The following is a 25,679-nucleotide window of genomic DNA, read 5'->3' on the forward strand; positions in this document are numbered from 1 at the left end:
TTAATTTGTTGTATATTTAATAGTCAAGTCTGTGATATCTGACTGTAGATTTTTTTGAGTGGAACGTACCAGGTTCATCATCCCTATGGAATTATAATTATTTGCCTTATAATTTTTTTTTCTTAACTACATTCTTCTTATGTTCAACAGTCATTCTAATCAATGGCGATTTTTCTGCTATCTTTAGAAAAGATTTTCCAAGAGAAGCATACATCAAAAAAAGGATAGAGAAGCTTGAAGAAATAGAGAACATAATGAAAGGTTATTTGTTCTCACAATTGCTTGGTGTAAAAAACAATCTCTCATATTTGTATTTTATAATATTTAGTGTGAATTTCTTTAAAAAAAAGTATTATAATTTGTTGGGTGGTTTAGTCTTTGATTGTTAAAGATATATAGATATTAAAAATATTACAAAGGTCCATTGCATAGAAAAAATGGTAAATATTGTAAAATAAAAATATAGAAATAATTGCATAGAAAAAATTGCATAGAAAAATGGTAAATATTGTAAAATAAAAATATAAAAATAATTTTATGTTTCAATAACAAATTGATCCTGTTCTTTTTAAACTTGTTTATATTTTAGTATGTTTGTCCTATAAGTAGTGTAAGAGACTCAATAAAAGATATAAAAGTAAGCAAAAACTAATATAAAATCATTTATGAAGCAAAAATATAAAACAAAATATAAGCAATAGGATAAATACGTCATCTGAGAAGGAGACAATTGTGTGGAGATGTAAATATAAGGCATTCCTATTTATACGTGTAAGACATCACGTATGTCTAAGGTAAACTCGATGGAATTAATAGCCAGAATGATAGTTCGTATTCGTGATCCAGATTTGAATATTTTAATTGCCTTGTTCATAATGTTAGATGATTTTTTGTTTTATTATAGGAAACAAACCGAGTATAAGGATTCACAAATTAATCTTTGAAATCAATCAGTGACAATCACTTGTCCTCTCACCAATTTGACTTGCTACAATTTTTAGTTTCCATATTTTTGTATGATTCGACGATTTTTATTGATGTATTATAGGAAACAATCCGAGTATAAGGATTCGCAAATTAATCTTTGAAAGCAATCAGTGACAATCACTTGTCCTCTCACCAATTTGACTCGCTACAATTTTTAGTTTCCATATTTTGTATGGTTCAACGTCTACTTTAAATCGATAATACCATAAAAAGCATTTTTTAAATAATGAAAAATCAATTAATAATAGTCATAACCGTATTTACATTCCTAATGTTTCCTAAATTGAAGAAAATACAATTAAAATCACCAAAAAATGTGTGATTGACAGGGGATTTATTGTAATTTATTTTAATTAAGCATATCAGTGACATAACATATGGAATCACAGCCATATTCCTGGTTTTAACTATGATTAAGATTGACATGACATACTTAATGTAGGAAGATCATCAAAATATCATGTGGGTTGTGATGCATTTGATCTTTAGGAAAATACATCAAATAAATAAATTCTTCATAGTTAACCCAAAATAAATTGTGATTGTTATTACATATTTGATCTTTAGGAAAATACATCAAATAAATAAATTCTTCATAGTTAACCCATGAAGAATTTTTTTTCCATATAGTTAATTTGAATCGGATTCTTATAAAATAAGTCATTAGGTTTTATTATGTATTTTGTATAATGATTTTAAGTTACAACATATCAACATGTGATTATCACATTTTATTGTATATAAATTATAAGTTATATACATGGGAAACCGTATGATTCGAAGTCTCATATATAAGTGATAAAACAATTAGTATGTCGAACACAACACTATTAATATACATGTAATAATACATAGATAATAAGGATGTTGGGTCGTTCGATGATATAATGATTTCTAAATAATATTTTGAGTTAGTTTATGTAAACAAAGTTAGAAGTTGTATTTTTTTCATTATCCTAAAACTATATGATAGACCTACTCAAATATCAGTGATTCACCGATGAATAATTATAATTTTTTATTGATTAGCGTGTAACATAACATTGAAAATAATAATACAACATTAAGAAGGACTTATCATAGATATTATATTCTTGGTTGGTCAATAAAGATGAAGCTTATAACATATTAATGGAATTATAAATTAATAACCAATGGCAGTTTTTGTAATTAAGCTAGTAAGTTAAGGGTTTTTGAATGTAGTTGGTGAGAGAGCATGTAGTGATGACACGTAGAAAATGACAGTGTTGTAAATCACACATGAACTAAAGATTTATTATTTTTAATGCTCCTAAAATAATATATAAGGGATCAGGGGACACATGGCGGACACCACGTGTATTAATCTCGTTAGACCATCTCCAATGTATTTCCTTATTTTTTCTCTATAATAGATGAATTCTATAGTAAAGATATGTTCTTCTTCAATGTATTTCTCTATTTCTTTTTCTAAAAAATGAATATTTTAAAAGATTCTTTTATTATTTTACAACTAAGACCTTTTATTTATAAATGTTAAAAATTCACCCAATCATGTAATCTTTTTAATTTTCATAAAATTGCAATATTATTTAAACTAAAAATTTTATTAAAAAAAGTTATCATATATAATAAAATAAAATAAAGTAGACATTACCTAACCATAATACTATATTTTCACATAAATAATTTGTTAATGCATTTCTAAGTGAGAAATAAATATTGATTAATATTTAGGTTGAACTTAAAGATTTTTATTAATATGTTAAGGATATGTAAAACTTTTAATAGTTAAATTTAAATTTAGTTTCAGTTAAATAAAACGTTAAATTTCATTTGTTAATTTTTTTCAATTTTGAATAAATTAATAGTATTTTTATTTATGATTATTTGTAATTGTTAAAATTTAAAAATTATTATGTAAACTAAATCTGTGTTATTATATGTAAAAAGAATTATATTTATCTATAAACATGTATTTTAATTATAATCACAAAAAGTTAAAGGACCATTTTGCAAATAAAAAAGTATGCATCTATTGTAGAGGAATGCTATTTTTCTCCTAAATATAGAGGTAAAAATAGCAAATCTCTATTTTAGGAGAAAGAATAGAGATGAGTTGGAGTAGATTTTACTCTATTATAGTGTATAGAGGCAAATATAGCATAGGGTTGGAGATGCTCTTAGACACCTAATCTATTTGTTAATCTTGTTAATACACCCTAACAAGATTAATACACCTATTCTCGTTAGACACTATTTGCTTATAAAATTATAAAAAGTTCTATTTGTTTGTTATTTACCTAAAATAGTGTAATTTATTACCCCTCCTCAATAAACTACACTATTTTATGTTATACCCCCATGCTGCTTATTATGATTAATCGAATGTTGTTAGGTGTAGTTTCTCGTTGTCTACTTAAGAAATATTATAGATTTCATGACTAATTTGATATATAAACATATTATGTGGACATATAATTCAAAATATATAAATTATATATGCTAAAAATAAAAATATATAATAAACCAAAAATATAAAGTTCTTAGAAATATCTATAATGCATACAAGTCCAAAGTAATACAAGGTAGTACAAAGTAGTCCTAGTAGTGATAGTAGTTCACATACACATTTATATAGATAAAAGAAAAATTTACATCCCAAGACACATTTTCACTTCTTAATATCATTAAAAGACACATGTCACTTGAGACACACATTTGTCTTGTTATTTGTCTTTTATACCCTTTATGATCACTCTCTCTCTCTCTCCTCGCATCTTCTTCATCTCGTTACCTTCTTTTTCTTTCTTTGGCTAAAGAAAGATTTTAGTTTTTTATTTAATGTTATCATTATTCATTCATCTTCTACTATATTTGTTTTTTCTCTAATTTTAATATATATAAAACAAATATAATTTTACAGTAATTAGTAATTTCTTTGTCTCTATATTTCAAGATCCATTTTCATATATATATTTTATCTATTTTTAACAATTATATAATAATACGTGGACATGAAAAATGTGGATGGAAAGTTGTGGACATCTCATCACATTTTTTTGAATTTGTATTTTTGTTCTTCTTCAATTTGTTATATTCTCCTATTTGAACGATTTTATATTCATTTTCATAGACATAACTCACCGTTTTCGACACCATTTGTGTGGTTGTGAAGGGTTTTAAACTTGTTTTTTAATACATAAAAAAATAAAGATTAGCGTCTGTAACAACAGCTCACATAAAACGATCAATCATGCTTCCTGTTGGCTAGAACTAGTCTTCTAGATTCTTGCCTTTCTTCGGAAGCTGGTGATGTGGTGAGACAAATTCAGAATCATCTTCAAAGTTTGAGTTCGTGGTCATTAGAGTATGTCATCTCAAGTAAGAACAAGGTAGCTTCGAAAATTGCAGTAAGTGTGGTTGCATAAAGAAGATATCAGTCATACATAGCGAACAATAGTCCTGGTTGGCTGGCGTCTCTTATCTCAAAGGAAGCTGAAAACCTGTCTCGGAGTGCTTGAGTGTGGCATCAAGATCTCTACCAACGCGACGACAGTCTTTCTCCTTACTTTTAATTATCCTTTACATGCCTACTGGTGTGCTTATTCGTTTATTTTCTCTTTTAAGCTTTGAATTTGGTCTTTCCAACCTTGATACATTTGCCTAGAGGGTTTAATAACGAGAATATTACTCCTACAAACACATTCCAAGTTGTCAATTACACCCACAGACACTTTGGTCTTCTCACACACTTTCTCTTAGTGAAATGTCCAGCATAACCCTTACTCTTGTCTAAGTGTGTTTGTGGAATTTTCCTAACCAAACTCTCACATTTCCTAACTAGATAATTTATAGACAACTTCTCTAACTAATAACCAGACAAGATTAAATGCACTATCAATAAAACAATTAATCTTTTTTAGTTATGTCGAAAAGATCTCATAGTGAATTGACAATTGACCTCTTTCTCTACTTTTTTTTTTAATTTCGTAGTGACAAACCCTAATATCCCCTCCTTCTGATTTTTCTTGAGATCCAGAAACTGAATCCACCGAAAAAATCAAATCCATTCTCTTGAAATCGTCATTTTCTTCGACATATATTTGGTCCCGCCCTCCGATTACCGACACCGTGCTCTACTCTACTCTGTTTTTCGCTCCGCCGCTGACAGACAAACATCGTTTGTTCCGTTTCGTTTACTGTTCCCCTCCGCCACCGTATTTTCTTGCCGCCGTTGTTTTCCATCTCTTGTCCACAATCATTAACCCTAATCTGTCGCTTTTTTTCTTCTCCTCGATCAAAAGGTAGAAATACAATTACTATACAAATCTCTCTTCCCTGATTTTTCTCCTCTGTAACACGATCTCCGGTGGCATTTTTGATGGATGCCGTGGTAGTGGATGCCATGGTGGTGGATGTGGATACGGAGGTGAAAAACGTGAAGAGGAGAAGGTGGTGGTGGATGCCATGGTGGTGGATGTGGATACGAAGATGAAAAATGCGAAGAGAAAAAGGTGGTGGTGGATGCCATAATGGTGGATGTGGATACGAAAGTGGAAGACGTGAGGAGGAGGAGGTGGTGGTGGATGCCATGATCGTGGATGCTATGGTGGTGGATGTGGATACGGAGGTGAAAGACATGAGAAGAAAGAGGTGGTGGATGCATGCCGTAGTTGTGGACGCTGTGTGGTGGATGTGGATACGAAAGTGAAAGACGTGAGGCGGAGGAGATGGTGGTGAATGCTGTGGTGGTGAATGTGAATATGGAGGTGAAAGACATGAGAAAAAAAGAAATGGTGGAGGATGTCGTGTTAGTGTATGCTGTGGTCATGGATGTGGATGTCGTGTTAGTGTATGCTGTGGTGGTGGATGTGAATACAGAGGTAAAAAAAACAACGAAGACTAATAGTCATCATTAACACAGAAAAAAACAAAGTTAAAAAAAGTTAGATTCATCCACAGCTCAGCGTGTCTCGGTACCCAATAAAACAACCAAAGTACTTACTTACTTTAACATTAATTGCAACTGAGCATTCCACTAGTTACAAACCGAAAATCAATGTAACCATTATTTACAAAGACAACGAGAGAGAGAACCAATATACTTAAGCAACAAAGGGGCAGTAATGGTCAAGAAAAAGACAGCTGTTGCCAAAAAGTGTCTCAAACTCATAATGTGTCTGTTAATGAGAAAAAAAATCACAATGTGCTTGTCAAGAATAAAATGTAAAAACAGCTTTTTTTGCATGTTCATTTAACATAATAAATTTCAATATAAAATTAACTTATTTAAATAATATGTTACCTGTTATAATTTGTTCATAAAAAATAGATGAATGAATCTATTGTAATTTGTATATAAGCCATATATGACCACATTTTTCCGTCCACATCTTTTTTTTGTATATGAACACATTTTTTCCGTCCACATCTTTTGTATCCATGTATTTTTATAAAACCATTAAATGTATAAAATATATATATGAAAATGGATTTTAAAATAAAAAGAAAAAGAAATTACAATTTATTGCAACAATTATAGTTTGTTTTATATATCTTAAATTTAGAAAAAGTCAATAAAAACATTAGATGGAAGAATAATAGTAATGTAAATAAAATATTATTATGTACTTACCATAACTCATTTGGAAACAAGGTTTTTTTTTCCGACTAAACACACTCTATCTTCTTTTTTTCAAGGGTTTTTTTGTCAAACCAACTAATTGGACCCACAAAAAAGTGTGCTACATGTACTATGTGTCTTTATATGTAAAAGAAAGACAAAATGTGTCCTAACATGTAATCAACTCTAGATAAAATATAGTATCAAATCTTTTTTCTTTTTGAATTATACAGAGGTATCCTGGCCCTACAGACGTGGTCCAGACTAGTCACGTGTTGCCACATGTCGCTTTTATGTCCCTGGCGATGCCGAAATGTTAATTCTCCAGTGGCCGGGATTCGAATCCAGGTAGCGGAACTCACAGCTGTGAACTCTTTACCAACTGACCTAGAAGCCTCGGTTGTATCAAATCTTTCACAAAGATTAAAAATGATCTGCATGCATTTTTTAAATAATATTAAAGTTAAAATAGATATAACTGAAATGGATTCTTAAATGAAACTCTTTACATAACAAGAAAAAGTGTCAAAATTACTTTTTACAAAACAAAGCAAATATTATTTATAATTTGTATAGATTATTAATTTAATTACAAATATAAACAGTTAAAATATGAAATACGAAACATATTAGTTTCAATCTTAAGGACATATAAATATATAAAAAATTAAGTTAAGGAAATTTGAAATTAGTTTTTGATCAAAATTTATTGAAATTTCTGTTTTATAAATTTATAGTTTTGAAATATTTTTATGTAAACAGAATTTATTTAAATATTTTATTAAATTTAATTTAAAATGAATTGTTGATTTAAATATTATTTAAATACACATTTTATTAAATTTTTATTTTGGAAATATTATTGAAATATTTTTGAAATATTTTAAATATATATTTATGAAATTTATTGTTGATTTAAATATGAAATATTATTGAAATATTTTTGAAATATTATTGAAATATTTTAAATATATATTTATGAAATTGATTGTTGATTTAAATATGAAATATCTTATTTTAAATTTGATTGCTTTATATAAAAGTACAATTTAGTTAAACAACACTAATTTATATAAATATTTTATTAAATTAATTTTTGAAAATTAATTCATGATTTAAATATTATTTTAATAATTTATTTTGTTATTTTATTGGAACATAAATTTTTAGTTTCATAAACTTTTAGATATATTAATCAATTAACAATTGTTTTGGAAAATAAAATCTGGGACCCACCCAAAACTTTTTTTTTTTTAAAATTGAAAATAACTAGATCGATCCAGTATAAAATAAAGAAAAATAATAATGGTGGGTCCCGCAATATCTTTAATAAGAAAAAATAATAATAAATAAAAAGGGTAAGAATGGAAAAGGAGAAAATGTAGAAAAGGCGGGGTAGTAATAAAAAAAAAATTCTACCTAGGGTAAATAATAATACTTTCCACGATTTGTAGTTTAGACCCAAAGAGAAGGGAAACAAGAGATGAAATTGAGTTGCAGAGAAAAGAAGAAGTAGTGAGTTCGATTTGGAGAGTTAGGGTTTAAGAGTATCAATTTGAGGATTTTGTAAATCAGTGATATTTTTGAAACGACTACGTAGGGGTGTCGGTGAAAATTGAATGGAGATGTGGCGATAAAAATGGTTGACTGAAAGTGTATCTTCTACGGCTCGGTCAAAATAAGTTTGTGATTTATTTAGGTTAATGAAAAGTTTGTATTTGTTTTGGCCACTTTTTACTAGTAATCGCATGTACTATCAATGTAATCGGTTCCATTTAAAATTAATGAAATTCTAATTGAATTTATTATTTTGTGCTTTAGAAAATCAATGGCAAACATGGAGAAGCTCCAATTTCCCGCTCTGGATTTCACCGGGTCCAACTACATTTCTTGGGTTACCAATTTCGAACTCCACCTTGAATCTCTTGGTTTATCTGAAACCGTTAAAGAGAATAATACTTCGACGCCTCAAGAAAAGACCAAATCGGTGATCTTCCTTAGAAGACACCTTGATGAAAGTATTTATGATTATGCCAACATGAGAGATCGTAAAGAGCTATGGAAGTCTCTGAAAGATCGTCAGAAAGACATAACACTTCCACTTGCCCGAGATGAATGGCAGAGTCTGAGATTTCAAGATTTCGACAAAGTGATGAATTATAATTCTGTTGTGTTAGGAGTTGTGGCCAAATTGAGATATTGTGTGAAACGATTACCGAATCTTAAATGCTTGAGAAGACATACACCACATTCCACAAGAGCCACATCACCCTGCAACAACAATATAGGTTGCGGGGATATACCAAATTTTCGGATTTGATTGTGGCACATCCATAGCAGAAAAGAACAACGAGCTTCTGATAAAGAATCACATGACTCGTCCAACTGGTTCTAAAGCATTCCCTGAAGCAAACGCATTAGATGCGAAGAAACCAGTGAAAGAAAATAAGGCTTTCCGTGGTCACGGTCGTGGTCGTCAAAACTATCGTGGACGCGGACGAAAGTACAATCCACAAGATAGGAAGTCATTCCAATGGATCCGCTCTGAGCAATCCCCGAAGGGAAAAGAAAGCCAAGGAAGTACCTCCCAGAAGCGAGAAGATGCTTGTTTCAGATGCAGTACTAAGGGACATTGGTCTCATATATGTCGTACCCCTGCACACCTTTGTGATCTATTGATATATGGTGTTTTTAACATCATTGTATATATGTTTTCATTTGTTTCAAGTCACTAATTCGTGTCAGTCTAGTCCTTTTTGACCTTTTACAGGTCTGGAGTTGGTAGAAGGAAGAAGAGAAGGTGCCTGATGAAAAGAAGTCCTTTTGGAGCATTCCTGCGGAGAACACTCAAGAGAACAGTCCCGAGACTGTTCTATCGCAAGCGGAACAAGCATACGGAGTGATCCGGAGATTGTTCCAGACGAATATGGAAACTCCTATTTCGGGAATTAAAACCCTGATGCCCTAATCTCTTTTCTTCTGATTGGCGCCTCCATATAAAAAGGCCATCTATCTATTTTCTATTTTTCTTACGCTAGTTTTTGCAAGAGACAAGTTTCATACTTTTGGATTCAAGCTTTTGTAAGGGCGACGGCTTTCATCTCACTCGAGAGAACAACCTGAACCCTAGTTTATTTCTTCTTAATCTGATCATGAGTATTTCAGTTTCATCTGTTGTTTTTCTCTGCATCATGATTGAGTAGTCGACTGTTGATCTAGGGTGATAGAGTGCATTCGCGACTGAGCATAGATAGGTTATCAATTAGTAAATCTTCATTCATTCATTGTTTCATGCCTGCGTTAAACTGATCATCTAGCGTTTGATCCCAAGTAAATCTGTGCATCAAAAGTGTAATAGGTTGCTAGATCTTGTATGAATGAGCACTGCATCCTTAGCCACACGAAAGTAGATGTTAAGGTGCATTGTGAACAGATCGGAGTCATTCATTAAGGTTCACCATCAGATCTCAGACCAAGCGACATCTTAGGAGCTGGGTCTGATCGGTGAAAGGATCAACTACACGACAGTGTGTTGTTCTAGCCTGTTCTCCGAGTTCTAGATAGAACTGCATCGAACCTGAATATCTGCTTGGTCGTGATTGAGATCACTCGCATTCATCCTGGATTAACTCCTTTTAAATTGAATTCATCGCTTGTGCTTTTTACTTGTTCTCTACGTCACCTTTTTAACCAAATATTTATCTTCTTCTTAGCTTGATTTCGGAACTCATAGAACTAGAGTGTAGACTGGTCCTCTAGATTTGAATCTCAATACTACAATTGCAACTGTTAACTTGGCAGTAGCAAGGATTCATTTTTAGTGTATCAAGTTTTGGCGCAGTTGCGACGGGGACCAGATTTTTTACCTCTAATTTTCGGTTTCATATCTAGTCTAAGATATCTAACTCGTTTTATTTTCTTTGTTTCAGCTGATGATCCAGGTGCATGACCAGTAGACATACTCGGAGCAATGCACAAGGACCATTGCATCAGCTTACTAACGAAGAACTAGCGAGATTGGAACGACAGAACCGTCAACAGCCGAGATCAACGAACACCAACATGGGTGATCATCCAGATGATCTCACTGCTGCACTTGCACTCATGCAACAGCAGATGCAGCAGATGCAGCAAACGATCCAAGCGCAGCAAGCTGCTGCCGAGCAAGCTGCTCTGAATGCTGCGAACCAGCAGAACCAACAGGAGGAAGTGGTCCAGATCGGGCAGAGAAACTTGCTGCGTAATCTGCCTGCTACGCGATCTGCCATAACCCCTCCACCGTGCACTAGGCAAGACTTCGAGATCAAGCCAGCCTTGATAAGTCTAGTGCAAAGGAAGATCTTCAATGGACTTCCTGCTGAGATACCGATGGACCACATCGAGCACTTTGAGAAGATGTGTGGTTTCACTAAAGCGAATGGAGTACCACCCGATTACATCAAGTGTACTCTGTTCCCTTTCTCTCTTGATGGGAAAGCTGTTCGCTGGCTTGATTCACTACCCACAAGATCACTCACCACTTGGGAACAAGTCCGAGAGGCCTTCTTAAGCCACTTCTACACGAAATCGAAGACGGCAGCTCTGAGACAGAAAATCGTGACCTTCAAACAGCTGGTGGACGAGCCGTTCTGCGATGCTTGGGAGCGATTCAATGTCTACCACAGAGAGTGCCCACATCACGGTTTTGAGGAAGACTATCTGCTGGGAGTGTTCTACGATGGAGTAGGCTGGGAGTACAAGAACGCTTTGAACTCAGCCAGTAAGGGAGATTTCATGACTCAGTCCACTCAAGGTGCATTCGAGTTGATTGAGAACATGGCCTCAAGCTCAGCTGACAATAACCGCGAGACTGATCGCACTCAGAAGGTGAAGAGCATCGACAACAGCAAGATTGATGAGCTCTCTGCCAAGGTCGATCAGCTGATCAAGAGTAACAAGAACCAGGTCTTCATCATGGAAGAATCCCCTCAGGATAAAGCTACCGCGGAAGGCACATCAGAGGCAGGTCAGTCGGCTGAGGATCAGCATGAAGTGAGTTATGTGAATGGGCAAGGATGGCAGTTCAAGAACTATCACCCGAACCTAAACGTGAGGAACAATCTCCACCTGTTCAACGCCCCTAAACCAGACGATAAAGCTCAAGGAACCCAGGGTCAGAACAATGGATACCAAAGGCCTTATGGCAATCAGGGAAAAACCTTTGTCCTCAACCCAGCTCAGAATGCCCAATTCCACAGCCAGAAACAGCCGGTTAATCAGCAAGCTGCACAACCGACTCAGACTGCTCCGAATGATGACATGAAGAGCCTCGCCAATATGATGAGCCAACTGCTCCAAGGACAGCAGATCCAGGGGAAAGCACTGAACCAGGTCACAAACGACATCAACACCAGGATGAATCATATGTTCAATGACCTGAGTGCGAAGTATGACAATGTCTCAAGCCATATGAGACAGATGGATATTCAGATTGCTCAGACTGCTGAGAATGTGAAGAGACAGCAAGGAACTCTCCCTGGAAAAACAGACAAGAACCCCAAGGAGTGCAATGCAGTAGGGTTGAGGAGTGGAAAGCAACTGCCTGATCTAGACCCCAGGAGATTCACATCGGCTGAGAAAGGGAAGCAGAAGGAGTCGGATCAGCCATCTAAAGCTGTACCCACAGATGAGGATGATGCAGAACAACCTTCTGAGACTGTTCCGACTGAAGCAGAGCGACCCACTGGGGTTGTTCCACCGACTGCAGCACCTTCTCCTGCTCGTCAGTATGTACCGAAGGTTCCTTACCCTGTTCCAGCAAAGGCTACACGCAAGGATAAAGAAGAGATGAAGTGCAGGAAGATGCTGGAAGACCTGACTGTCAAGCTCTCTCTGATGAGTGCGATCCAGATGATACCATCCATGCGTAGCTTTGTCAAAGGACTGATCTCAGGGAAGATATCTGATGACAGCGAGTTCATGATTGTCTCTAAGGAGTGCAGCGCGGTGCTCCAGAACAGAAGGATCAAGAAGATGGGTGATCCAGGAAAGTTTGTTCTCTCGGTTCAGATTGGGAGAACACTTTTCTCATGCTCATTGGTCGATCTAGGGTCGAGCATAAACCACATGCCATACACTGTGGCTAAGCGCCTTGGATACTCGGACTTCAAGCCTACCAGGATGTCCTTAGTGTTTGCTGATCGATCTGTGAAGTCTCCAGTTGGAATCCTAGAAGATCTTCAAGTTCTGGTTGGAAACACCATTGTTCCTGCCGATTTCGTTGTTCTGGAAGTTGAGGAAGATTCCAATGATCCCCTGATCCTAGGCAGACCATTCCTCTGCACTGTTGGAGCTATCATTGATGTCCGACAAGGGAAGATTGTTCTCCACCTTGGAGATATTGTGATGAAGTTTGAGATGGATCAGATGCTCAAGAAACCGATGCTGGATGGACAAACTTTCACTGTCCAAGAAGAAGGTGATCCATTAGAGCCGCATGAGGGAATGATCGAGGAGATTCTCACCGAGGATCCGCTTGAACTCGCCTTAGTCAGAGCTGAATCCGAGCAGAGCTTAGAGAGTGTTGATGCTGATGCCTATGCCAAATTCCTGGATTCAGCCAGGAGTATTGAGAGAATGGTGGCGAATCTAAGTTTGGGGGAGAACAGCGAGTCCAGCACAGCGACTGGAACAACCGCGCCTCAGAACCCGACTGTTCCGGCAGCTCAGATCGATGACTCATGGAGCGAGCTGAAAGCTCCAAAAGTAGAGCTCAAATCCCTTCCCAAGGGCCTCAGGTATGCATTTCTTGGACCCAATTCCACATACCCTGTTATTGTGAATGCTGACCTGAACAATGCAGAGACTGCTCTGCTCTTGTGTGAGCTGAGAAAATATCGTAAGGCTTTGGGTTATTCTCTAGCTGACATACCTGGCATTTCACCTGATCTGTGCATGCATAGAATACACCTGGAAGATGAATCGATGACTTCTGTAGAACATCAGAGGAGGTTAAACCCAAATCTAAAAGATGTTGTTAAGAAAGAGATAATGAAACTTCTAGAAGCAGGTGTGATCTATGCGATCTCTGATAGTAAGTGGGTTAGTCTTGTGCATGTAGTACCTAAGAAAGGTGGGATCACTGTGATAACCAATGAAAAGAATGAATTGATCCCCACTAGAACAGTTACTGGTCATCGCATGTGCATTGATTTTCGTAAGTTGAATGCTGCGACTCATAAGGATCACTTCCGACTTCCTTTTATTGATCAAATGCTTGAGAGATTGGCTAACCACCCATACTATTTCTTTTTAGATGGTTATTCAGGTTTCTTTCAGATTCCCATCCACCCAGATGATCAGGAGAAGACGACGTTCACATGCCCTTATGGAACATATGCATACAGGAGGATGCCCTTTGGCTTGTGCAATGCTCCAGCGACCTTCCAGCGATGCATGATGTTGATTTTTACTGATCTGATCGAAGACATAATGGAGGTTTTCATGGACGATTTCTGCGTCTATGGGAGCTCCTTTCATGTCTGCTTGTCAAATTTGTGCAGGGTGCTGAAGCGATGCGAGGAGAAGCATCTGGTGCTGAACTGGGAGAAATGCCACTTCATGGTCAGAGATGGGATTGTTCTGGGACACAAGATATCAGAGAAAGGCATTGAGGTGGACAAGGCAAAGATCGAGGTCATGATGAGTCTGCAACCACCTACTTCAGTGAAAGGAATCAGGAGTTTCCTAGGACATGCTGGTTTCTATAGGAGGTTCATCCAGGACTTCTCCAAGATCGCGAGACCACTCACTCGATTACTCTGCAAGGAAGCTCAATTTGCTTTTGACAGTGACTGCCTAGCCGCATTTCACACGATCAAGGGAGCTCTAGTCAGTGCACCAGTTGTCCAACCTCCAGACTGGGATCTTCCTTTTGAGATCATGACGGATGCAAGTGATTTTGCAGTGGGAGCAGTCCTTGGACAGCGTAAAGACAAGAAGCTTCACGTGATATACTATGCGAGCAGAACCTTGGATGCAGCTCAGTGCCGATACGCAACCACAGAGAAGAAGCTCCTTGCCATCGTGTTCGCTTTTGAGAAGTTCAGATCCTATCTGGTTGGATCAAAAGTGATTGTGCACACAGACCACGCGGCTCTCAAGTACCTACTCACGAAGAAGGATGCTAAACCGCGGCTATTAAGATGGATTCTTTTGCTCCAGGAGTTTGATCTGGAGATAAGAGACAAGAAGGGGGTTGATAATGGAGTAGCAGATCATCTCTCCAGGATGAAAGTGTCAGATGAGACAGTTCTAGATGTGGAACAACCGATGGAGTACGTAAATGCGATTGGTCTGCGCAACATGGAACAGTCATCACCTGTCATCAAAGATTGTTCCCGCATAGAAGGAGCATTCGTTGCAGTGATCCAGAAGGAGTACCCGAACCTCCCATGGTTTGCTGAGATTGCCAACTTCTTGGCAGCTGAGAAAGAACCTTTGAGGTTCACTGGGAATGAGAAAAGGAAATTTCTAAGGGAGGCAAGACACTACTTCTGGGATGAGCCGTACCTCTATCGGCAAGGCAAAGATGGGATCTTCAGGAGGTGTGTTCCAGAGGCTGATATTCCAGGGATCCTTCACCACTGCCCCGGTTCTTCCTATGCTGGTCACTTTGCCACCTTCAAGACAGTTTCCAAGATCCTACAAGCCGGCTTCTGGTGGCCCACTATGTTCAGAGATGCTCACGCTTTTATATCTCGATGCAATTCATGCCAAAGGATGGGGAGTATAAGCAAGAGAAACGAGATGCCTCAGAACTACATCTTGGAAGTTGAAGTGTTCGACTGCTGGGGGATCGATTTCATGGGACCATTCCCAGTCTCTCACAAGAACGAGTACATCCTAGTTGCTGTGGACTATGTCTCCAAATGGGTAGAAGCAATTGCTAGTCCAACCAATGATGCGCGAGTTGTAATCAAGATGTTCACCTCCATCATCTTTCCGAGATTTGGAGTACCTAGAGTGGTTATAAGCGATGGTGGAACTCACTTTATCAACAAGTTGTTCCAAGGGTTGCTGAGCAAGAATGGTGTCAAACACAAGGTTGCAACCGCCTATCATCCTCAAACAAGTGGTCAAGTGGAAGTTGCCAACAGAGAGATCAAGAACATCCTGCAGAAAACTGTCAACACCACCCGCAAGGATTGGTCTCTTAAGCTTGACGATGCTCTCTGGGCGTACAGAACAGCCTACAAGACCCCTCTAGGGACCACTCCCTATCATCTGGTCTATGGCAAGGTGTGCCACCTTCCTGTTGAGCTAGAGTACAAGGCCGCTTGGGCTGTCAAACTACTCAACTTCGACATCAAACCCGCCAAGGAGAGGCGAACCATTCAGATCCACGAGTTGGAGGAGATCAGACATCTGGCCTATGAGAGTTCTAAGATCTACAAGGAAAAGACCAAGGCGTTCCATGACAAACGAATCATCAGCAGAAGCTTTGCTCCGAACGATCGGGTCTTACTTTTCAATTCACGGGTTAAGGCTGTTCCCTGGAAAGCTTAAGTCCAGATGGTCCGGACCTTTCACCATCAAGGAGGTTCGCCCTTACGGAGCTGTTGTGTTGCTGGATACAAGAGGTGGAGAATTTGTTGTTAATGGTCAGCGTCTTAAGCCATATCTTGCTGACACAACAATCGCTGAAGGTGTAGAGATACCCTTAAGCGATCCCCCTCAAGCCTAATCGGCTCATTGAAGTCAAGCTAGTGACAGAAAACAAGCGCTTGGTGGGAGGCAACCCACTGGTGAGTGTAAATATTGTTCTCTTTTTGTTTTTGTTCTTTCTAGGAACTAACTTGCAGGTTGAAAAATCAAGAAAATTCGAGATCACTCTAGGAGAACACTCCAGCGGTTGGTCCGCCGATTGTTCCAGGTAAGTGCTCGAACAAAAAAAAAATAAAAAAAATAAAAAGAAGAGGAAGCGGTTTTGATGGACCTATTTAAGGCCCAAACACTCCACTTCCCCACTTCATCTCTCTCGCCGCAAACCACCCCCCCCCCCTTAGAACCCTAAAATCGCGAACAAGCATCTCTCTCTTTCTCATCGATTTTGGTTCTAACCTCTTGGGATTCTCTAGAGATTGGGTTGTTTTGCAGGAATCACCTCTCCAATCAAGGTAATCGGACAAGAACTCTCCCCCTTTAGCGCATGCAAATCGCGATTTGGGAGTGATTTCTTGGACTCTCTCTTTCCTTTATGCTTGCGATTTCATCCTAGATTGTAGCTCTTGATAGTATACTTGCTACTAGGATTGAACTCATGATTGATTTTCAATGGAAGAGGAACCGATTGTTGCTTGTGATTTCTGGCCTTTGCGATTTCTACTGTTGAGATTGAGGCTTGTGTAGGTTGTCTAGTAATCGATGGACTTGGATGGAACAAGAAGATTGGATTGTTCCATCGTTGCTAGAACAACCGACGAACTGTTCTGATGTTGGGTGTTGTTGTTGTTTTGCAGATGCCTCCAAAGATGCGAAACGCTAGAACAGCCAAGAGCACAGCTTCTCCAGCCGTGAGTGCTCCACCTGGTTACCCATGGCCGAACAAGAATGAGGGCGCGCCAATCGACCTCAATGATCCGAAGCTCCTAGACTTCAACGTTGAGGGATGGGACAAGGAGTCGGCAGCGATATACAACAGGCTCCTCCTGGCAGAGATCCTGCCCACGCGGTTCGTGCACCAGCAAACACTAGGCGCTCTAGGCCTTGACACTGAGGTGTTCGACACGATGCAAGCTATGGGATTTATGCCTCTCTGCTACCAGTTCCAGGTTCTATACCCAGACTTGGTCAGGCAAGTGCTCGCGACATGCAGGATCACTTACCAGAACCCCACTGCGCCTACGTACGAGAACTGCTCCTTCTCCTTCATGGCTGATGGCAAGTTCTGCACCATCTCTCTCAACGATCTGAACGCGCTATTCGAGATTGCAGACACGCCAAAGGGGGTTTCAGTGGAAAAGAAGTTCAAGCCGGCAGACACCTTTTGGGATCTCATCGCAGCCGGCAAGTTCACCTCTCGCAAGGCCTATCAGTCGCAGATCCGGAACCCTGCTATCCGGATCATTGCCAAGATCGTCTCCAATGTCCTGTTCGCGAAGGAGTACACCTCCAAGATCACGAATGGAGAGCTTCAGGTTCTCTACACTGGACTTGAGGACGAGATGCGCAGAGAGAACATCACCCCGATCCAGGAAGTCAAGACCAACCCAGGGTTCCATCTCATCTCCATGTTCGCTGACCGCAGAGACGCCCTGATTAGGACTAACGATAAAAAGGATCGATGCGGCAGTCTGCTCACACCATTGTTCCAGCACTTCAACATCAACCTCAGCTCTTACAAGGTTGTCTCTGAGATAGAGTACATCGATACTCCTTACCTGATCGCATGCCACATCTTGCGCGACGAGACCACCTACAAATTCCAGGATAAAGAAGGCAACCCTCTGTACTGCAAGCTCCCTATGCCAGGGTTCACAGACTTCTTATCCCTGGAGAACATTGTGTTCTCACTCGATGAAGAGCACCTCTGCGATGATCCGAAGGCGCCGGTTCAGCACGATGATGAAGACATGGATGATGTGGAGCATGTGACTCCACCGGCTGATGGTGAGTATGACTTGGAGGACTTCACCGATGTGACTGATGATCACGCCTACAGACGCTGGATGGTTGATTCCCAGAAGAAGAACAACAGCCTCATGAAGAGGATACTCAAGGCGATCACAGGCGGCTGCATCGGAGCGCAGGAAGAGCGTACGCCGCAGAGAACAAGGCGCCCAGGCAAGGAACACGCGGGAACATCGACTGGAGCAGAGAGACTGCCGCGGAACAGGAGGACAGCTGGTCACTCCGGTAGCGGCGATTCAGACTGAGTCCGAAAGGACTATTTCTATCCCTTGTCTTATCCATCTGAACTATTTATTATTTATGTTATTTGCTTCTGTTTGGAGTTTCCTCTGATTTATTTTCACAACCAGGGATGGTGTGAACTAAGTCTGGGGGAGCGATTGTACTATTTTCGCTTGTGTGCTTTTTGAGTCAGTCCTTGTGTCATTTTAATGTTTTTATCGAGTCAGTTTTTAGGATCGAGTCAGTCAAAACTATTGTGGGAATCAGGACCTTATTTTGTGATGCTCTTTAACCACCTCGTGCTTTAACCTTCTTATTCAGTGACCTTAGCAGTGATGAAAGACCCACACATGGACCTGGAACACCCTGACTTATCTCATTTGACACTCCAGAAGTTCTATACCGATCAGGTTACACTGGGCAGACTTAACTCCACTTTATCTGAACCTAATCTGGACTCTAATTCTTCTTGTCATGGGCACTAGATCAGGGTAGAATGAGAACTACACTCAGGACTTCTTATCCGATTTTTATCCCTCTTGCTGTTCCTGAGTGGCTAGCTCATCTTTAGCTAGTTCCCACCTTGAACCCTGACCTTTTATTCCACCCTCATGCATTTGCTTTTCTAGTACTTTATGTGCAGATATGTGCAAAAAGGTCGGAGAGGAAAGGATCGACGCAGTTCTTACTCATCAATGCTCACACAGTGGAAGCAGGCAGAACAACCGGAGCGCTTGTTCCGGCACGAAAGAGAACAACCTAGGTGCCTGTTCCGATACCATAGAGAACAACGAAGAAGTAAGTGGCTAGAACAGAGCAGAATGGATCACCAGTGGCATCATGTACATCACTTGTTACCTCCTTGCTCGTCACCCCAGCATTTTGTAATTTCAGTATATATAAAAAAAAAAAAAAAAAAAAAAAAAAAAATTTTGTTTTTGCTTTGATTTACTGGTGACGAGAAGGGGAAGAATCTATGATGCATGCCACTGGGAAGTTGAAAAAGTAATGGTGGTTTCAGTGAAGTGTTCTGAAGGGGAAGTTGAATCATGCAGAGCTGTCCTATGATCGATCTATCGGAGAGCAGTCCGACTGGCAGAGATGAGTAAGGACTGTGGACCTCAATGGAGCCGTCCTCTCACGACCATTTTGTGCGATATCCTGCACCCGCTCTTGGTAAACCCTAAAACTCTTGAACTCCACCATAAAAGTTAGCCTGTTCTATACTTAGCCCGTTCTCTCTGAGTAGAGCCTGTGACAAGAAGCTCACGCTGATCTTAATTGAACATAAGAGTTTTGTCTCGAAAGTGTTGCCTTTTCAGGTTGAGATGTAGAGTAAGGAGCCGATCTTCGAACAACGATCAGGGGGTTCTCAGTAAGTGTGTGTGGTCCTAATCTACAACTTGTATGGTTCAGAGATTTGTGGTAAGAGTATGGTTGCTGAGAATAAGCGAGTTCCCACGCTTTCAAACCTTTCTCCCTGTTCTTGGTACTTGCCTTGTTCGAGGACAAACAAGGATCTAAGTCTGGGGGAATTGATATATGGTGTTTTTAACATCATTGTATATATGTTTTCATTTGTTTCAAGTCACTAATTCGTGTCAGTCTAGTCCTTTTTGACCTTTTACAGGTCTGGAGTTGGTAGAAGGAAGAAGAGAAGGTGCCTGATGAGAAGAAGTCCTTTTGGAGCATTCCTGCGGAGAACACTCAAGAGAACAGTCCCGAGACTGTTCTATCGCAAGCGGAACAAGCAGACGGAGTGATCCGGAGATTGTTCCAGACGAATATGGAAACTCCTATTTCGGGAATTAAAACCCTGATGCCCTAATCTCTTTTCTTCTGATTGGCGCCTCCATATAAAAAGCCATCTATCTATTTTCTATTTTTCTTACGCTAGTTTTTGCAAGAGACAAGTTTCATACTTTTGGATTCAAGCTTTTGTAAGGGCGACGGCTTTCATCTCACTCGAGAGAACAACCTGAACCCTAGTTTATTTCTTCTTAATCTGATCATGAGTATTTCAGTTTCATCTGTTGTTTTTCTATGCATCATGATTGAGTAGTCGACTGTTGATCTAGGGTGATAGAGTGCATTCGCGACTGAGCATAGATAGGTTATCAATTAGTAAATCTTCATTCATTCATTGTTTCATGCCTGCGTTAAACTGATCATCTAGCGTTTGATCCCAAGTAAATCTGTGCATCAAAAGTGTAATAGGTTGCTAGATCTTGTATGAATGAGCACTGCATCCTTAGCCACACGAAAGTAGATGTTAAGGTGCATTGTGAACAGATCGGAGTCATTCATTAAGGTTCACCATCAGATCTCAGACAAAGCGACATCTTAGGAGCTGGGTCTGATCGGTGAAAGGATCAACTACACGACAGCGTGTTGTTCTAGCCTGTTCTCCGAGTTCTAGATAGAACTGCATCGAACCTGAATAGCTGCTCGGTCGTGATTGAGATCACTCGCATTCATCCTGGATTAACTCCTTTTAAATTGAATTCACCGCTTGTGCTTTTTACTTGTTCTCTACGTCACCTTTTTAACCAAATATTTATCTTCTTCTTAGCTTGATTTCGGAACTCATAGAACTAGAGTGTAGACTGGTCCTCTGGATTTGAATCTCAATACTACAATTGCAACTGTTAACTTGGCAGTAGCAAGGATTCATTTTTAGTGTATCATCTATACAAGAAGTCCGTCAAAGGAAAAGAAAAGGAGGTAAACTTTGCGGAACATTCTGAGGGTACAACGCACCTCGATGCGTCTGACTTTGTGAATGATTTCGAGGAGACTGCTATCACGAAAGCTTAAGTGCGCATCATGTGACTCTTGAAATTCCACAATTATACCATAAATAATTGTTGTTTGTGGAAGATTAATGTATAATTATTGTGTGTTTTTCACCTACTTATGCATAATTATTGTGTGTTTAATGTTTACCAATGATGTGTAACATTTTATGAATAATATTATCTTATTTTTGTTAATTCTTTTGTTGTCTCAGAAATGGATATTAGAAATGGAACATCAACCAAGGTCAACACTAGAGATATTTGTATACCAGATAGTGGAACAACTCACACTATTCTGAAACACAAAAAACATTTTTCTGAAATAAAACTGACAAATATCACTGTTAATACAATATCAGGTCTTGCAGACTTGATTGAAGGGATTGGAAAAGCCCACTTCACATTGCCTAATGAGATGATATTCTCGATAAAGGATGCACTATTTTCTCCAAATTCTAAAAGAAATTTGTTGAGTTTTAAAAGACATATATCTTCAAGGATTTGATACTCAGTCCGCAACTGAGGATGGAAAGAAGTATATGTATATTACTCATGAGAAATCGGGAAAACAAAAAGTGTTGGAAAAACTACCAAACCTCCTTTCTGGTCTGCATCATACATCTATAAGTGCCACTGAATCATATTTGTGATTCAAGAAAACTCTGACGATTTTACACTATGGCATGATCGTCTTGGTCACCCAGGCACCACAATGATGCGAAAAATCATTGAGAACTCACATGGTCATTCACTGAAATCCCAAGAAGTATATCAGGGGAATAAAATGACATGTACGACATGTTCTCTTGGAAAGTTAATTACAAGACCATCGCCAACCAAAATAGATAAAGAGTTACCAAAATTCCTTGAACGAATTCAAGGCGATATTTGTGGACCTATACATCCACCTTGTGGACCATTCTATTATATTATGGCAATGATCGACGCATCGAGTAGATGGTCACACGTCTGTCTACTGTCCTCTCGAAATGTGGCATTTGCGAGATTTTTATCTCAGATAATCAAACTAAGAGCTCAGTTTCTTGATTATCCAATAAAGAGAGTTAGACTAGACAACACTGGTGAGTTCACTTCCCAAGCATTCAATGACTATTGTTTGGTAACTGGAATTGATGTTGAACATCTTGTTGCTCATGTTCATACACAAAACGGTTTGGCTGAATCATTAACTAAGCGTCTGCAACTAATTGCAAGACCATTGATCATGAAATCAAAACTCCCAACTTCTGTATAGGGACATGCTATTTTGCATGCAGAAGCACTGATTCGGGTGATACCAAGTGCATATCACAAATACTCTCCAATACAATTAGCATTTGGACGAGAACCGAATATTTTCCATCTAAGAATCTTTGGTTGCGCTGTTTATGTGCCAATTGCACCTCCCCAGCGTACAAATATGGGACCTCAAAGGAGATTGGGGATATATGTTGGTTGTGATTCTCCATCAATTATACGATACCTAGAACCGAAAACTGGTGACGTATTTACGGCACGTTTTGCTGATTGCCACTTTGATGAAAAAGTATTCCCAATTCTAGGGGGAGAAAATAAACAAGTAGGAAAGGACATTAAGTGCTGTGTACCATCTTTACTACACCTTGATCCTCCTATAAAACAATCAGAATTTGAATTCCGTCGGATTATGCATTTACAAAGCATCGCAAACCAACTACCTGATGCCTTTGCAGACACCAAATCGGTTACAAAATCACATATACCGGCTGCAAATGCTCCTGCTCGTATAGAAATACCACATGAACGTGGAGTAGAAGATATTACACGAGAGTCTAAAATACGCTTGAAGTGTGGTAGACCGGTTGGTTCTAAGGATAAGAATCCTAGAAAACGAAAGGAGATGGAAAAACAGAATCCTTCCAACCATGGAGAAAAGTTTGAAGAGATGCACCATGAGGGTGGTGACAATATTTGAACATCAGGACTCTGAAGAAAATCATGAGATTTCTATTAATTATATCCATAATAGAAAAATATGGAATCGAAACAAAGTAAATGGTGTTGATGATTTTTTCTCATACTTTGTTTCAAAAGAGATAAATGAAGAGAGTGATGATCCAGAACCAAAATCTATCTTGGAATGTCAAAAGAGACATGACTGGACAAAATGGAAAGATGCAATACAAGTCGAACTTGATTCGCTTAACAAACGACAAGTATTTGGACCCATTGTAATCACACCTGAAGCTGTAAAACCAGTTCGGTACAAATGGGTTTTCGTTCGGAAAAGAAATAAGAAAAACAAAGTAACGAGATACAAGGATCGTCTTGTAGCTCAAGGATTTTCTCAAAGACCTGGGATCGATTATGAAGAAACATATTCTCCTGTTATGGATGCAATCACATTTAGATTCTTGATGAGTCTTGCGGTAATCAAAACCTAGATATGCGTCTAATGGATGTTGTTACAGCATATTTATATGGATCATCGGACACTGATATTTATATGAGAATCCCAGAAGGATTTAAAATGCCAGAACCATTAATTTCTAAACCTAAGGTTTTATGTGCAATAAAATTGCAAAGATCATTATATAGCCTAAAACAATCAGGACGTATGTGGTATAATCGTCTCAGTAAGCATTTAACTAAAGAAGGGTAGATAAATAGCCTATATGCCCTTGTGGTTACATCAAGAAAACATCTTCCAAATTTGTAATAATTGCTGTCTATGTTGATGATCTAAATATTATTGGGACCCAAGGAGAAATACGACAGGCGTTCGAGTATTTAAAAGGAGAATTTGAGATGAATGATCTCGAACAGACAAAGTATTGTCTTGGTCTACAAATAGAACATACTCAAAATGGTATATTTGTACACCAATCTACCTATACGAAAAGAGTATTGAAACGATTCAACATGGACAAAGCAACTTCATTAAGCACCCCTATGGTCGTTAGGTCATTCAATGTTGAAAATGATCCTTTCCGACCACATGAAGAAAATGAAGAGATACTTGGTCCTGAAGTGCCGTATCTAAGTGCAATAGGAGCACTTATGTATCTTGCAAACTGTACTAGGCCTGATATATCATTTGCTGTTAATCTTTTGGCAAGATTCAGTGCATCTCCCACGCAAATACATTGGAATGGGATCAAACATATCTTTTGTTATCTCCAAGGAACCATTGATTTAGGATTATTTTATCCTAACAACTCAAACGAAGAAATTGTTGGTTTTGCAGATGCAGGGTATTTATCTGATCCCCATAAAGCTCGATCACAAACTGGCTACGTTTTCACAGTTGGAGAAACTGCTATATCATGGCGCTCCCAGAAACAAACACTTGTAGCCACTTCCTCGAACCATGCTGAAATAATTGCTCTCCGCGAAGCCAGTAGAGAATGTGTTTGGCTCAGATCAATAAGTCAACACATCCTTTCAAGTAGTGGGATCAACGTCAATTCAAAGCCGACCATCTTATATGAGGAAAATGCAGCATGTGTCGCTCAAACAAAGGAAGGATACATCAAAAGTGATAGAACCAAACATATTCCACTGAAGTTCTTCTCGTATACCCAAGAACTCAAGAAGAATAAATAAATTGAAGTAAAGTATGTTCGATCATGTGATAATGCTGCAGACCTCTTTACAAAATCACTACCCACTACGACATTCAGAAAACATGTTCACAACATTGGTATGCGTCATCAACAAAGCCTGTAATGATCGTCTATTCGAGGGGGAGCTTCTATAGTTGTACTTTTTTTACCTCACTATGGTTTTTCTCAATAAATTTTCGAAAGAAAGGTTTTTAACGAGGCAACACAAGATGCAATATAGAAGACACTAATGATACTGGTCTCCAAGGGGGGGTGTTACAAAAGTCAAGCTTTTACATATGAGTTTTGTAATGGAGCCCATATCATTTATTGTTACCGTATAGTTTGTCGAATCCTTCTTCTATATAAAGGATGTACCTTCTTCATTTGTAGAGCACGAAAGGTATTACATCTTTCGTCTATCTATCTTCCTTTGATATATTTCTTTATTCAGTCCTTTTATGATATAATTTATAGTATAATAATTCTAACTCATATATCATGAATCTTATATACGTATTATAAATAGAAGCGAAGTAATATAATTATAACATACTATACAAATAGAAGAAAGAGAAGCCATCCATATCACATATTTATTGAACATATACATATACAATTAATATTCTATTTCATATGACCAAAATAATATAGGATTATAACCCACCCACAACCCCTAATACTAAACATTACCCTAAACCATAAATACTAAACTCTAAGTTGCAAACACTAAACTCAAATCCAAATATAAACAATAATATATATAATTAAAATATTTGAACAGCTGGAAAAAATTAACAAAATATAATATTT

General features: G+C 38.2%; 2 protein-coding genes across 2 annotated transcripts; both read left to right on the forward strand.

Moving 5' to 3' along the window:
• The first annotated feature begins 8,420 nt into the window (after positions 1-8,420).
• On the forward strand, positions 8,421-8,912 carry LOC130511157 (uncharacterized). Its single transcript, XM_057008026.1, has one exon. The coding sequence runs from the start codon at positions 8,421-8,423 to the stop codon at positions 8,910-8,912; it is 492 nt and encodes a 163-aa protein (XP_056864006.1).
• Positions 8,913-24,183: 15,271 nt separating this feature from the next.
• Positions 24,184-24,867, forward strand: LOC130511158 (secreted RxLR effector protein 161-like). Its single transcript, XM_057008027.1, has one exon. The coding sequence runs from the start codon at positions 24,184-24,186 to the stop codon at positions 24,865-24,867; it is 684 nt and encodes a 227-aa protein (XP_056864007.1).
• Positions 24,868-25,679: the final 812 nt, after the last annotated feature.

Source organism: Raphanus sativus, chromosome 4 (assembly GCF_000801105.2).
Source record: "Raphanus sativus cultivar WK10039 chromosome 4, ASM80110v3, whole genome shotgun sequence".
In the NCBI taxonomy this organism is placed as follows: domain Eukaryota; kingdom Viridiplantae; phylum Streptophyta; class Magnoliopsida; order Brassicales; family Brassicaceae; genus Raphanus; species Raphanus sativus.